At 53.3% G+C, this 14,480-nt stretch overlaps 1 protein-coding gene across 4 annotated transcripts in view; it reads right to left on the bottom strand.

Moving 5' to 3' along the window:
* GLI2 (GLI family zinc finger 2) overlaps positions 1 to 14,480 on the bottom strand; it is a 245,608-nt gene that overhangs the window by 56,519 nt on the left and 174,609 nt on the right. For all 4 annotated transcript variants that reach the window (XM_046019809.1, XM_046019811.1, XM_046019812.1 and 1 more), the window contains one exon: positions 2,117 to 2,222. In XM_046019809.1, the coding sequence (XP_045875765.1) occupies positions 2,117 to 2,222 (106 nt within the window). The remainder of the gene's footprint in view (positions 1 to 2,116; positions 2,223 to 14,480) is intronic.

Below are 14,480 nucleotides of genomic sequence, written 5' to 3'. Positions count from 1 at the left end.
AATGGATGTTAAAGTTAGTAGGTGAAAATCTGATGAAGACACAGGATAGTTACATATTATCAAAGTCTCAGCCCCTCCCCCAACATATTTATTAATGACAAAGGGACCAACTTTAAAGGGGAGAAACCCAGCAGACCTCACCTTATCTAAGCGAGCTGCAGTGATGAGACCCCTTGTCACCGTGGGCCTCCTGACACGACCCAATAGGAAGGACAAAGCCCCATCTTTATGGTATTAGTCCCCCAAATGCTCACTCTGAACTTCATCATGAGGCAAACTGAGGCAAGGGTCCCCAGTCGAGGACACCTGTACATTTCGTACTGGCCTGTCCTCCTCGAGAGGGTCAAGGTCATGAAGGACAAGAGAAACTAAGCCACTAGCCCGGACTAAAGGAGGTTTGACCACCAAATGCCAAGGCTGCATCCCAACAGGAAAAAAAGAAGACATGAGTGGGGCAACTGAGGAAACACGGATAAGATTTACAAGTCAGTTAATGACCCCATATCAGCCTTCCATCATGTAGATGTGAGTCCTGGGGGAGCCCAGCGGGGGGTGGGGGGAATCTTGGAAATCTCTGTACTATTTTTGCAACTGTTTTCTCATTGTCTGAAATTATTTCCAAGTGAAAGATGCTTTTTTTAAAAAGAAAAGTCTCTGATTTGCTCTACCTCAGGGAGACGGCAAGGGCGGCCCAGAAGCAGGAGTTGCCAAGGGCTGCGACCTCAGTCACCGGCCTTCTCATTGGGCCAGGTGCTTTTTTGAACCTAGGGAGTGCTCAGCAACCGTTTACTGACTTCCTTCAGGCAGGAGTTGGGACAGGCAGGAAGTAGGGTTTGTCTTCAATGGGTAGGATGGGTGGAGAATGCTCTCATTCAGGCAACACTGATCATGGACCTGGTACGTGTCAGCCACTGACAAGGCAGCAAGGAGAGGGAAGCTCAGAGCCTGCTGGGGGGCAGGTGGGAAAGCAGATCATTCCAGGGAAGGGCCCCCCTTGGTTTAGGGGATCCTGGTGCTCCAAGAGGAGCACTCCAGGAAGGTGGGCCGCAGGAACAGAGGCATGGAGACCTGCAGTAGAGCTGTGTGTTCTAGAACCCTGAACAGCAGCTTGGCGTGGACAGATGAGGTGGCTGGGTCCAGAGGGGCCCTGGAATGAGTTGGGCCTTTGCAGTAGGTTCTTTCCAAGCAAGTGTGGGGAGTGGCAGAGATGTGGGGGTAGGGCGAAGGTTTCAGTCTCTTCTCTGGAAGTGGAATGGATGGGGTAGCGTGGGGCCCAGTCTTGGAGTCATAAACACCAAGAAAAGTGACATTAGCTATAGGCTTCGAGGCCTTAGGTGAGAATGAAGAGGGACAGGATTAGGCTTAGTGAGACAGCACTGGGACACGTCCTGCTACCCGGGGGCCTCAAAACAGGGAGTGGGAGGAGGCCCCAAAGTGTAACATGGGGCTTGTCCTTATCATCATGGAGATTCTATAGTATAGGGTCTAAACTGGGACATGTAAGAAGGACACTGAATTATTATACCGTGATAACGTATAACTAAGGTCACCGTACTTTAAAAAATTTTTATTTATTTATTTGAGATTGAGCAAGTGAAAGAGAGCATGGGCAGGGAGAGGGGCAGCGGGAGAGGGGGAAGCAGGCTTTCCTCTGAGCAGGGAGCTTGAAGTGGGGCTCGATCCCAAGACCCCGAGATCATGACCTGAGCTGAAGGCAGATGCTTAACCGACTGAGCCACCCAGATACCCCTAAGGTCACCATGCTTATATAGGACCTTTGGCCTGGAGGGAATTCCCGCTGCTTGGGTACACACAGAACCCCAAGGTGCTCTGGTTACACGGGGACAACCCGCAGCCTTGGCAGTGAGGGTGTGCGAGCTGAGGAGGGCTTCCTTCTCAGGTAACCAGACGGAGCTGGGTGTTCAGGTCCCACGTACACGTGCACCCAGCATCCTGGGTCCATGCACCCCTGGTGGCAAAGGTGACTGTCGGCTTAGAACAGTACAGATTAGGAACTCCAGAAAAACGAACAGAGACAGGACAGGTGGTGGAGGCCACCGGCCTCCCCGGAGGCAGGGGACCGCATGCCGGGCCGGGGGGTGAGGGCAGAACTTACCCGTGCACGCCGTGGGCAGAGTGGGGCTCATAATGGTACCTTCCCTCCTGGTGTCTCATGTCAATCGGTAAGGGAGCATGGAGCGGTGGCAAGAGGTGCTGCGGCACTGTGGAGTGGGAGAGAGAAACAGGCCTTCAGAAACTTTTCCCCTCCCTCAAAAGGCAATTTTCAAAGGGCTTTACAGCTCCACGAATTTCAGGGGCAAAAGTAGTCAGGACAAGGGGGCTCGGTGGTGCCCTGGCTATCACACACCCACGGAGGGGGATGAATAAATAATCAAAGTTAGCCCGAGAATCCGACATCGTTCACATAAAAGATCCCCAACCGCGCACTTGACAAAGACAAGCAGCTAAGCGCTCTTTGAACTCAGGGAGATTACAGGCTCAGCCGCAAATCAGGGCTGACAGAGCCGGCAGGCTGCTGCCCATCTCGGCCTGGGCTGCGTGTGGCTGGAGCAGCCCCGGGTTATAGCCTCCGGATGCTGCAGTCACCCCGGCTGGAAATATTTACCTAGAACCATCTGCAAAGCTGGGGTCCGCTCCCGGTGGCGGCGACCGGCCTCAGGGAGGCCCGAACCCCAGCCAGCTGCCTTGCCCTGCTCTGTCGGTGGTGCGCAGTGAACCCCTACGCGGCTCTGTCAATTCTCCAGCTCCTCCTGTTAATGACCAACCCCCAAGTGAGCTGGTGGGTGCCTCGGAGACACAGACGCCAGCACGTGAGCCTGGCTTCCACGGTCAGGTCAGCCCCCCCTCTGCACTTGGCCTGCCCTCAACAAATCATCGTGATAATTGTAGGATGCTCTTTGCTTATTTAAAAAAAAAAAAAAATTCCTGGGTCCCCTGGAGGCAAACATAATTATAGGCTTTAGGAAAACAAGCCTCTAGAAAGTAGTCAGACCGGGAAAAGGGCTAAGAAGTGGAGATTTCTCAGTCAACTCCTAGTCGGGCTGAAGGCCCTGGGCCAGCAGGCGGGTGTGTGGAGTCTGAATTGCAGAATCCTTGCAAGAGATGGGGATGGGTTTGTTTCCTGTGCGTACAGGTCAGCGGACCGCCCAGCCTACTGTAAGGGATGTAGAAACATTCTGCTACCCGTTTCCATGTAGACAGACCCTGGGACTGTCCTATAAGCCCTATGAATTCTTTTTTTTTTTATTGTGGTCAAATATATACAACATAAAATTTACCATCTGAAGCGTTTTTAAGTGCACGGCTTAGTGACATTAATACATTCAAATCGGGGGGCCACCACCATCCGTTTCCAGTATTTTCCATCTTCCCGAGCTGAGACTCTGTCCCCATTAAACATGAACTCCCCATTCCTCTTCTCCCTTGGCTCCCCACAACCCCTACCTGCCTTTCCATCGCATGAATCTGACTATTCTACATACCTCGTGTAAGTGGAATCGGATGGTATTTGTCCTTTTCTGTCTAGCTCATGTCACTTAGCATGATGTCCTCACGGTTCGTCTGGTATAGTACGCATCAGAAGTTCCTTTTTAAGGCTGAATGATAGTCTGCTGTGCGGATCTTTGTCTGGTTATCCATCTACTCGTCAACAGACACTTAGGTTGAACACCATGATTTTTTTTTTTAAGATTTTCAAAAATTTAGGGGCGCCTGGGTGGCTCAGTGGGTTAAGCCTCAGCCTTCAGCTCAGGTCATGATCCCAGGGTCCTGGGATCGAGCCCCACATCGGGCTCTCTGCTCAGCAGGGAGCCTGCTTCCGCCTCTCTCTCTGCCTGCCTCTCTGCCTACTTGTGATCTCTCTGTCAAATAAATAAAATGGTAAAAAAAAAAAAAAAGATATTTAAAAAAAAAAAGATTTTCAAAAATTTAGCGGGCACCTGGGTGGCTCAGTGGGTTAAGCCTCCAAATCTCCATTTCATCTCAGGTTGTGATCTCAGGATTGTGAGATGGCGCCGCTCATTGGGCTCCATGCTGTGTGTGGAGTCTGCTTAAGGGTCTCTCTCCCTCGGCTCCTCCCCACCCCCACTTGTACACACTCCCTCTATTGAAAAAAAAAAAGAAAAGAAAAGATCTTTTCATTTTTAAGTAATTTCCACACCCAATGTGGGGCTCAAACTCCCAACCCCAAGATCAAGAGGCACACACTCCACTGACCGAGCCAGCCAGGGGCCCCGAACACTAGGAATTCTTCAAAGAAAACTTTCTCCCTCAAATTGTCACCTTCATTTTCACATACTCAGATTTATCTTCATAGTTCCACAAAACTGGCACCTTCTATGGGTACTGAGAACATGCATTGGGTCAAACTGGCCTTCCCTGAACCCCCAGGGCAATCAGCAGGAAGCCATGTCCAGCGCCCCAGATGTTTAGGAAAGGGCTTTTGGGGACTTTTTTTTTTCTTTTTTTAATGTGGCAAGGCAAACCAGATTATAGTATTGTTAATAAAAAAAAAAATAATAGTGTGATTTGTGTGTTTCTGAATGTTTTCCTGCATACCCCAAAGCCCCTCTGAGGCAGCCAAGGTAGGTGTTCCTATGTCCATTTCACAGATGAGGAAATGGAGGCTATGGGTGATTTCAGGCCAAAGTCACAAAGCTGAAAAGACAACAGAAACTGGAAGAGAGTCCAAGGCCCAGGACAGCTGGTCATGGGTTTTTCCCTCTGCCCAGCCAAAATGAATCCTCAGGGGCAGTCCGTGGGTGAAAGGGTGATCCCTGGGGTCCTTCCGGTCCCACGTGGAGTGTGTATTCTATTTAACAAATGCTCATGCAGCACTGGGCCCTGCTCTTAGTGCTTTGCCGATATCCACTCCTGGCTCTTTGTGGTACCCCAGGTGGCTTTCACCCCAGGATTCCTGGTCCTCCCAATGGCCGTCCTCCAGCACATAGGTGAATTTTTCTTCCCTCCTCTTGCCTCCTGCAGAAGCAGAAGGCAGTCCCCTAATGTCCTTGGAGCATCTTCCCCTTGACCTCACCAGCTACGAGTGCTCTTTTTGGGGTTAATGCAACTTCCCCCAGGTCTCAAGAGCTATAAAATCTGCAGGAATGGAGGGCGCATGGTCGTTTACCAGGCGACTATGAAATGCAGGCGATACCAGGGCTGAAGCCAGGGGCTGTGCATGTGCAGTGTGTGTGTACGTGTGTGTGTGTGTGTGTGTGTGTGTGAGAGAGAGAGAGAGAGAGAGAGAGAGAGAGAGATGGGGAAGGAGGAGCCTGGGGACTCTGCGCAGCTGAGGCTGCACCCCTACTTTCTGCTGGATGGCTGGGGTGCAGGCTGTGGAGATTACCAGGGGAAGTGGCTTTCCCTTAACTCTGGGCAGCAGGCCGTGGGACATTGAGGAAATCGTGTCTCCTCTCTGGGCCTTATCTTACACATCTGTACAATGCGGATTCCTGCCAGGACAGTCCTGCTGTTTGTGAATGGTCACCTGTTCCCTGGAGAAAGAGCCATGCTTGTCCCAGCCAGGAACACGCTAAGGTCGTAGGAGGGATCCCTGAGCGGGCATAGGAGTTTGGGGTCCAGACACTGCCGCATTGCTGTGGCCCTATCCATACAACCCATGACTGAGGACCAGTGACCCTTCCAGATGCGCTCAGTCCACCAGCCCCTGGTGGTCCCCTGAGCCCCAACCAGCTGTCTCTGGGGCGAACTGGGCACCCCAGGCCATCCAAGGGTTGAAGGTTGATCTGGGCCATCTGAGGTCTCAGGACCCTTTCAGACCGGCATGGCCTGTCCCCAGGTGCCTCTCATTCAGAAGTGAATGCTTCGCTCAGAGCCCTTCCGCCCTGCTGCGGGAGGAGAAATTCCCCTTTGGGCTCTCGCAAGAAGTCATTCCGTCCAGAGGCCATCAGCAGCACCCAGGGAACACGAAGATATACGTCCGGAACAAGAGCTGCCTTCGAGTGACATATTGAATGAGATCCTTCCACACATTGTTTTCATTGTGGGCTCTTTTTTAAGTTAAAAAAAAAATCCAAACTAAATCATGTTCTTCCGGTGGGGGGGAACACACACACACACACACACACACACACACACACACACACATCCCATATGTCATTTCAAAGAAACGGCTCTCTTTTTAAGTTTCTGGGGAAGAAACTCTAAGCTGGGAATTTTCTATGGATCACTCCTGCCCCTCTGAAGAAAACGCACATTTGTTTTTGATGTTGCACAGAAAGACGACCAGCCTGGGAAGCTGAGGATGGTGGGGCCTTGACTTTTATTTTTAAACCCAGAATCTTTCTGTGCTAGGGCTTAAAAGCCAGATGTTCCTTGGCCGGTGGTCCCAGGGGTGAGGGTTTGCTGGCCTCAGCACTGTCCCTGGTCTAAGGTCGGGGGTGGGGAGGTCCAGAGGACCCTCCCCGGAAGCCCAGGTCTAGTTCATGTCCCATTCATAGTGACTCTGGTGAATTTCTGCCAGGGAGGATGGGGCGGGGTCAGCAGAGGGTTCAGACACAGAACTGGGAAAATTGGGTCATTGAAACATGACTGGGCAGCTGCGTTAGCAGCCGGAGGAATTCTCCTCGGATGAAGTCATGTGTTGCTACAACGTGGGGGTGCTGCCCTGAGGACTGAGCTCAGAGAGGGTCGGAGAGGCTGGCCCAGAGCCGGAGGGGCTGGTGACGTGAAAGCAGCCATCTTCCGGAACAGACTGGACGCATCAGGGCCCAGCCCTCTGGGCTGTCCACTCCCTAGAGATTAGCATGGTCTTCCTCGACTGTGGTCATCTCCATTAAGACCACAGGAGGGAATTAGCTTGAAGCATGTGGACTGGTATGCTCCAGGCGCAGGGCCAGGGAAGCAAAGGGTTTCTGTGCAAAGGGCTGCATTGCCTGGCGCTGACCGAGGGGAGATGCCTGCAGGTGCTTCCGGAAGGAGGCGTGGTCTTAGCACAATGCGGGTCTGAGTTACAGGGAGGTGGAAACGCCTGTCAGTGCGGTCCAGGGGACCCTGGGAGGGAGGTCAGGGGCCAGGGCAGGGTGTGGACCCCCATATGCTTCTTGGGCAGCTGGCCCATGCCCCACGGTCGCCAGGGTGGCCAGTGCTTTGGTGCCTCAGACACCCTGATGGGCTCCAGGCAGCCTCTGATAAGCTGGAACAGAGGCCTTCCGATTTGGCATGCCTCTCGGGGGCCAGGAAAGGGCTCCCTGACCTCCAGTTTCTCTTGCACCACGTGGGACTCTCCTTGGGATTCCCACTTAAAGACTAATGCAATGTGTTCCTGTCCCTTACCATTCCCTGCCTCGTAATATCCAGTGCAGCGGTTTCATTTGTCTCCTTAAAAGCAAACGGACCTTGGGAAAGTCACAGAAACAAACTCATGCTGAAGTGCAGCTGACCCACCAGGTCACCTTCCCCTTAGCAGAGGGACCCAGGCAGCCAGAGACACCTGTATCTTTGGAGCAGGAAGGTGCGCACATGGAGGAAAGAGAAATGGGCACGTGAGAAGGCTTGAAGACCAGCACGGTATACTTCACTGTTAGATTGAAATCCAGATTCTTCCTGAGCCGCGATCAGTCAAATGACAGTCTTAAGGGGGATGACATGTCCCCATGGTCTATGGAGCTTGGGATGGGGTAAGAAGCACGTGAGCCATAAATCCCGACAGACTTGGGTGTGAACCCCGGTTTTGTCATTGCTAACAAGTGACAGGCACTCTGGGCTTTCACGTCTTCATCCGTAAAATGGGAACGACACCGACCCCCGCTGTATGTTTGCAGGGTCTGGCACAGAGCAAAATATCAGTAAGCAGTACTCCCCTCCCTCGATGCTGTGAGTGTCAGGGGAGATGCGAAAGGACCCACTTCTTGTCGTAAGGGATGCTGAGACGCATCAGGCAGGCCCTCGATGGGGCCTCTGCCGCTTGATGTGCTCCCCGACTCCCTGCGTGATGGAGTGGGGACAGGCAGACAGGATGGGTCGCAGGCTCGGGAGCATGGCCAAAAAGGTGTTCTGCCAATGGATCGCTGCGGACCCCACCCCCATTCCCCCGCGGTCCATCTGCCCGAGCCTCAGACTAGCTACTCCCAACCCAACTGTTTCCCGCCATTCTGTCCCTCGTGTCTGTGCTGACCAAAATCAGGTCGGTGGCCTGCAGGGGGCCTGATGGCTTCAGTGAACAGCACTGGGAAATTTGTTTTAAAGGTGGGTTTTTAATAAAAGTTCTCCCCTCCTCACCTGCCATGAGCCCCATCACCCTGCCCTGCAGCAGTTAAGTCAGCCCCTGGGAAGCCTAAGCCAGAAGCGGGTGTGATCACATCCCAGGCAGTCCACACGTCCCGGGTACGGGAGGGCGGCAGTTCCGAGGATGGGAGCCCTTGCCTGATGCCATTTCCTTAAAGCAAACTTACCTCTCTCCCACTAGGAAGTAAGGGGCTTTGATGGCCTGGACAAGGGCACTTTGAGAAAACCTCTCCCATCCCAATAGAGAGAGGATGCTACTCTGGCTTCCACCCTGAAGACCTAACTTGGGCAGTTGAACTGCTTAACCCTTCCACAAACAGAAATGTGAAGATGCGTTACAAAATGAAAAATGTTAATTGGGTGGGGAAGGGACAGTGATTGGCACCCTCATTTTCTGTAAGGCTGGTCCCAGATGATTAGCTACCATTAGCAGGTGCTGGACGCTAGCGGGTTGCCTGCATGGCCACAGTCTACGTTTTAGCCGTTGAAAGTGGGCTCATTACAAATCCCACAGGGCAGGACTCTGCATTCTTGCCTGTTCCGTGGAGATCCCCGACTCGCTTCTCAGGGATTCTGGAGCTAAAGGCTTCCCAGAAGATACCATAAATGATAGCACCAGCTCCAAAGAAGAGACGGCATGATCCTTCTCTTAACTGCGTGGTCTAGCCTCGGGACACCATGCAGCTCAGACACACGGACCCTCTCTGATGCCGTCTTGACTGGCACAGGCTTCGGAACCCAGCAGGTCCAGCTCTTCAGCCTTCTCCAGAATCCAAAGGGAAGCTGCCCACCACCCAGGGCAGAGCTCTCAATCCCTGGCCTACACTGCCCAGAGGATGGAGGGAACTCTCTCGGCCCACACAGCCTCCTAAATCTTCCCCCACAAAGTCAGTGTGGGGGGTGCCCAGCCGCACAATCCCAGCACACAGAGGCTGTGCGCAAAGCTGGAGGCTCGGCCTCCTGTGATTCAGCAGGCTCCAGAATGCCAGAACAACCTCAGAGTCAGAGAAGGGAGATGTCTGCAGCCCCCAGAGCAGCCAGGCAGCCTCCCTGGAAGAGGCGGTTTTAGAGCTGAGCCTTCACAGTCAAGACTGGGGGAGCTGGAAGGAAGGGGGAGGATGACAGGTTCTTTAGGCTCAGAGGCGGTGTGGATGGAGTCCAGACTCAGTCAGACCCAGGAACAGGGCTGTGCAGAATGTGACTCCTGGTCAAGCTGTGTCCCCTCTCCTGTATACCCAGGATTAGGAACGTCTTTTTCTAGGGTCCTCCCGGAGACTAACTGATGTGTTACACGTAACATGAGGCCCACTACAGAACACCTACGAGATACCGACTTCAGTGCTTCTCAGACCCAAGAATCACTGGTAGGGTTTGGTCAAACACCGTTGCTGGGCTCCCTCCCCAGAGTGCTGGGCTCAGGACCCAGGAATCTACATGTATCCCAAGCGCCCAGGTGACGCTCACACAGCTTCTCAGGGACCACACTTGCAAAACCACGGGCCAACCTTAACTTTTTATACTTCTGGAGTGCCCAGGGGCACTGGGAAGTAAGAGGTGATGGTTTCTGGGATGCATGCCTATCCTGCATTGTACTAGCTGGTGAGCCGGAGAAGCTCAACATGATTGATGACTAAGACAGCCTTGGGTGTGACGATCAAATCCCAGTGACCACCATGCCAGCCCTTTTGCCAGTGGCAATGGCAACGGGCTTGAGCACCATGAGGAACGGCGTGGAGGGGCGTGCCGTGGAGGGGCGTGCCAGGTCTGGGGGAAGCCACCGGAGACGGTACGTGGACATTCCTCCCTTCTCTTGCAGTGGCCTCAGTTCACTTGGAAACTTGGACAGTTTCAAAGGCCAGTGCCTTGGACGTGCGGACTCAGATGGCCAAGTCCTCTCCCAGCGGGAATGGAGCAGCGGCCAAAGCATCAGGGCTGGGGGTAAGAAACTGGAGAGGAGTCCAGGAAAGCCTCATTCCCAGCAGCCAGGCAAGTCCACTTCTGGAATTTATGCAAATGACACTATTCTTCCCCATAATAAGCCCAGGGACAGGCTGCCTCCAGAGGCCCCTCCTGATGCCCAGGCCCCACTCCACAGGAAGTACTAAATAACAATAATAATATCCTGAATGGCACTCCACAGCATGCAATTACAAAGTGTTTGTCTCACTTGGGGGGGGGGGATGGGAGGAGCTCAAAGGAGACAGGAAATTCCAACACCCCTAGCTGGCTGGGGTCCGGCAGGACTTGCCCCCACAGGGAGCTCATCTGGATCACAGCCCTGGCCAGACCCACCTGGGCACACCTTCCACCCCAGAGCTACGGGCTGTTCTGGGGTCTGCCCCCCCTGTGCTGCAGACTGAATGTTTAATGTCCTCCCATCCCTGCCCCAATTCATAGGTTGAAATTCTAATGTGCGTTGTGATGGTTTGGAGGTGGGACTCGTGGGAGGTCAGGAGGTGGAGTCCTCCTGAATGGGATCAGTGCCCTCCTAAAAGGGACGCTGGATCCCTCAGGCCTTGGCCATGTGAAGACACAGCTAGAAGATGGCCATCTACACAAACCGGGAAGGGGGACATTGCCACACACTGAACGCCATGATCTCAGACTTCCCAGAGAGCTTAAAGTTGTGGTTGAAGCCCTCCGGTGCATGGTGCTCTTAGGAGAGCCACTTGCCCTGACTGAGACTCCCTGGAAGGTGGTGGTAAGATGGGAGAACAGGCCGCATGAGCCACAGGCTGCAGCCGACACAGCAGCCAAGCCTCATCTCACTGCTGATTCCCACTTAACCTTCCCGCACCTTGGTTTCCTCTTCGGTACAACAAGGGTAGTGACAGGACGCCCACCTGAGGGAGGCTGGGAGGCAGGAATGAAATACCACGAGTCCAGAGCATGGGGCCATCTCCATGGACCTCCCGCCCTTTCAGTCAGGGGTGCCGGGGAGACCGCTGCCATGGCAGCGGATGGGAAGGATCGTCTACCTGCCGGGGTACATGAGTGGGGTGCCCCACTAGAGAATCTTAGAACCAAAACAGACCTCAGAGAAGGTCAAGCCTGATTAAGCTTGAAAACAGTCCTTGGCCACAGGATCTCTTCCAAAGAAAGTAGTAGGCAAGACCCTAAAATCTGCATTAGATTTGGGGGCCGGGAGACCGTGGCTCTGAAAGTCTTCCCCGAAGACCTGCAAGGGACCTGCTGAAAGCATGTATCGAGTCCAGGAGCATGGGGAGCGAGTGACCCGCCAGCTGGTGCCTGTGTCTTGGGCCGGATGTCAGTGGGGACCCAGCACCGTGGAGGTTTACCTGCAGGGAGACATCCTCCTGTGTCCCATCATACTTCACAGACGCCCCTGCCAACCTGCACCCATCATTGTCTAAAAGCCCATTTGCATGGGAGGTGGGAGGGATGGCCGTTCAGACTTTCAGGAGGGTGTCTGTGCCTCTCCTGCTCCACATGGGTCCCCCAGGGGTCACCTGCCACCTGCCTCCTTCACCAGCATCTGGTCCCTTTCCTGGAGAGCTCTTGCAAAAGGTTTCCCCTGCGCGGTGCTTCTCGTGCTCCCAAGAGCACCACGAGAGTCCGTGATCCTTCCACTGTGGTTCTCAAGGGACCTTGGCACTCGGTCTTCCCTGGGCACTGGTGACGCTTTCCCGGGCTGGCTAGGACACCTCTTTCTGCAGAGTGCTCTGACTTGGAACTCACCAAAGCCAGTCCATGAGATTCAAAACTGTGAAATGGAATCTGCAGCGAGCAGAGGGGTCAAGCCCCTCCGGCACGTGGGCTACTCTTATTTCCTTCTCTGCATTCACCAGCCGGTCTCTTAAGGACCACTTCTTGGGAGCCCCTTGTCAGAACGGTCCCATTGTTTATAGGTTACTCAAGGGGGTTCTTTTCTTTGAGACAATCGGTACCACTGGTTTCTTCTCTAAGTGCCACCCCCCTTCAAATACAGTTCTGACCACAGGGCACATCATGGTATTTTCCATTTGCCAGGAGCCATATGAAAAAAAAAAGAGCCTAAAAAGATGCAGGTAATATTTTTAATCACCCAATTTCACTGACCCAGGATACAAAAAATATTATCCTGTTGACATACATATAACCAATATAAAATTATTCACAGGATGTCTGATATTTCTTTTTTAAATATTGATTTCTCCAGAATTGATTGTGAAGTTTGCAACTGGAGCATGTCTCAATTCGAGCCAGCCACATTTGAAGTGTCCAGCAGCCACTGTGGCTAGTGGCTGTCTTAGCACAGTTAAACTTGGACTGTTTCCATAGAATGCTAGTCTAAGTTGATAAACATCTTACTGATATTTAAAATACTGGAAGAGCATCTTTCCAAAAGCCCTTCCTCCCTCTGAATCTTAACTCCCTGTAAAACTTCTCTTTGGTTATTTAAATAACCATTAACAGTTTTCCTCCCTCTCTCCCTCCCTCCCTTCCTTCCTTCCTTCCTTCCTTTCCTCCTTCCACGCTTCCTTCACTCCCTTTCTTCCATCCATTTAACTGACAAGGGCTCCCAGGGTTGTCCTTCCATGCCCTTGACCCACGAGGGCAGAAGAGAGCAGAGCAGCAGCCCCACTCTGAATTCTGCCCCCTGGATCGCTGCCCACGGCCTTCCCTGCAGGCTTGGGCAGGCGTCCTGGAAAAAAGCAGTGGGTGTGTGGGCTCCTAAGACCGTCTGACAAATAAGAGAGTCCCCCAGGAAGCAAAGCGCATGCAGGGTGTCAGGCGGGGCAGGGCCTTGGGGAGATATGAGCCAAGCCATGTAAGACCCGCAGAAGCCTGGCTCCTTGGGCAGCACGGGCTCCACACAGTTCGAGACCCAGCTGACTCAAGAGTGGTTCCAGCCCAAGCCATTCCCCCCACCCCTCCCCACACTCCAGTCTATGGCTGCCCACTCCTGCTGCTAGAAACGGCAGTTCTCTTAACTGGGGACACTGGAGATCCACCTGGCGGGACTAGAGGACAGTGCACAGAACCCCCGGAAAAGCCCATTTCTCCCTATTATGCTGGTGGAGAAATTGAGGCACAGAAAACACGGTCCCATGACCTACCCTGCTGGCCCTGAGCAGGGCCGAGAATCTTGTTTCCTAGAGTAAGATGTAAGGCAGACAAGGGAGAGAGAGGGGGACAAAACTCCAAAGGCTTCCTGGACATCAAAAAAACCTCTTGCAAAACAATATTTTGATGAGCTAAGTGTGTTAATTAAAAGCAGATGGAGTCTACTTCCTTTAAAATAAACAGGGTTTAAAATGTAGGGGCAAACTCCCACACACCATGTGTCTCAGGGCAGGAGAAAAGCAGGGCTGTCCTTCCACAAACCAAGCAGCCTGACCCACTCGTCCCATGCAAGGTGCTGGGGGCAATGACCCTGCTCCATGGGTCCAATGCCAGCCCAGCGACGGGGATCCAGAGAAGGGATCCGACTGCTCGACAGGCGGCCCCCAGCTCCTCCTGTGGCCTGCAGAATGGAGTGCAAAGCCCAGTCGGCCCTAGCATTCTCCTGATCCTGCCCACAGACTGCCACCCCCTCCCCCCCACCCCCATCAGATGGACAGCAAAAGCTCCCGCTGTTTCACACCTCCCAGCCCACTGCCAGCACTCACCCTGCCTGGAAAGCCGCTCTGCAGGTAGCCCTCCCGCCTTCTTATGGTGATGACCTAGTCTGTGATGCTTCCTGGACTTTTCCTGGGCCCCCCTCTCCAAATTAGGCAGGAGATGTGCCTTCTGCACCGTTTCTCCCAAGCCAGAGTCCGGCGCTCGCATGGCGGGAGTTAGGAATATGTGCCGAGGGATCATGAATGCCTAAGTGGGTGAATCCTTTGACTGCTGGAAAAAAGACCCTTTGGCTATCGGGGTAGCTGGGAGCTGCCCACGTTCTGTATCAAGTCACTTAGGACCTAGCGGGGGAAGTCCTAGTGCATGAGTGGTATTGGAGCCGTCTTCGCACACAGATGGACAAAGAGGATTCGGCTCAGCAGCTGGGACCCTCCTCAGAGACTTCCAACAGAAGTGCTTCTCCCAGCAAAGTCATCAGCCTTCCCGCAAGCTGGAGCTTTCCTGGGCGAGTGATTTAAGCCTCATAGTACTTGCTGAGAAATGTGTCATCATGATGAAGATCCCCATTTTGCAGATGAGGAAACTGAGGCACAGAAGTTCCGTGAACTGGCCAGGGACAGTCAAGCGGCTAATCAGTTTCAGAGCCG

Source organism: Meles meles, chromosome 9 (genome assembly GCF_922984935.1).
Source record: "Meles meles chromosome 9, mMelMel3.1 paternal haplotype, whole genome shotgun sequence".
NCBI lineage: Eukaryota > Metazoa > Chordata > Mammalia > Carnivora > Mustelidae > Meles > Meles meles.
This window is presented reverse-complemented; position numbering and strand designations above follow the sequence as displayed.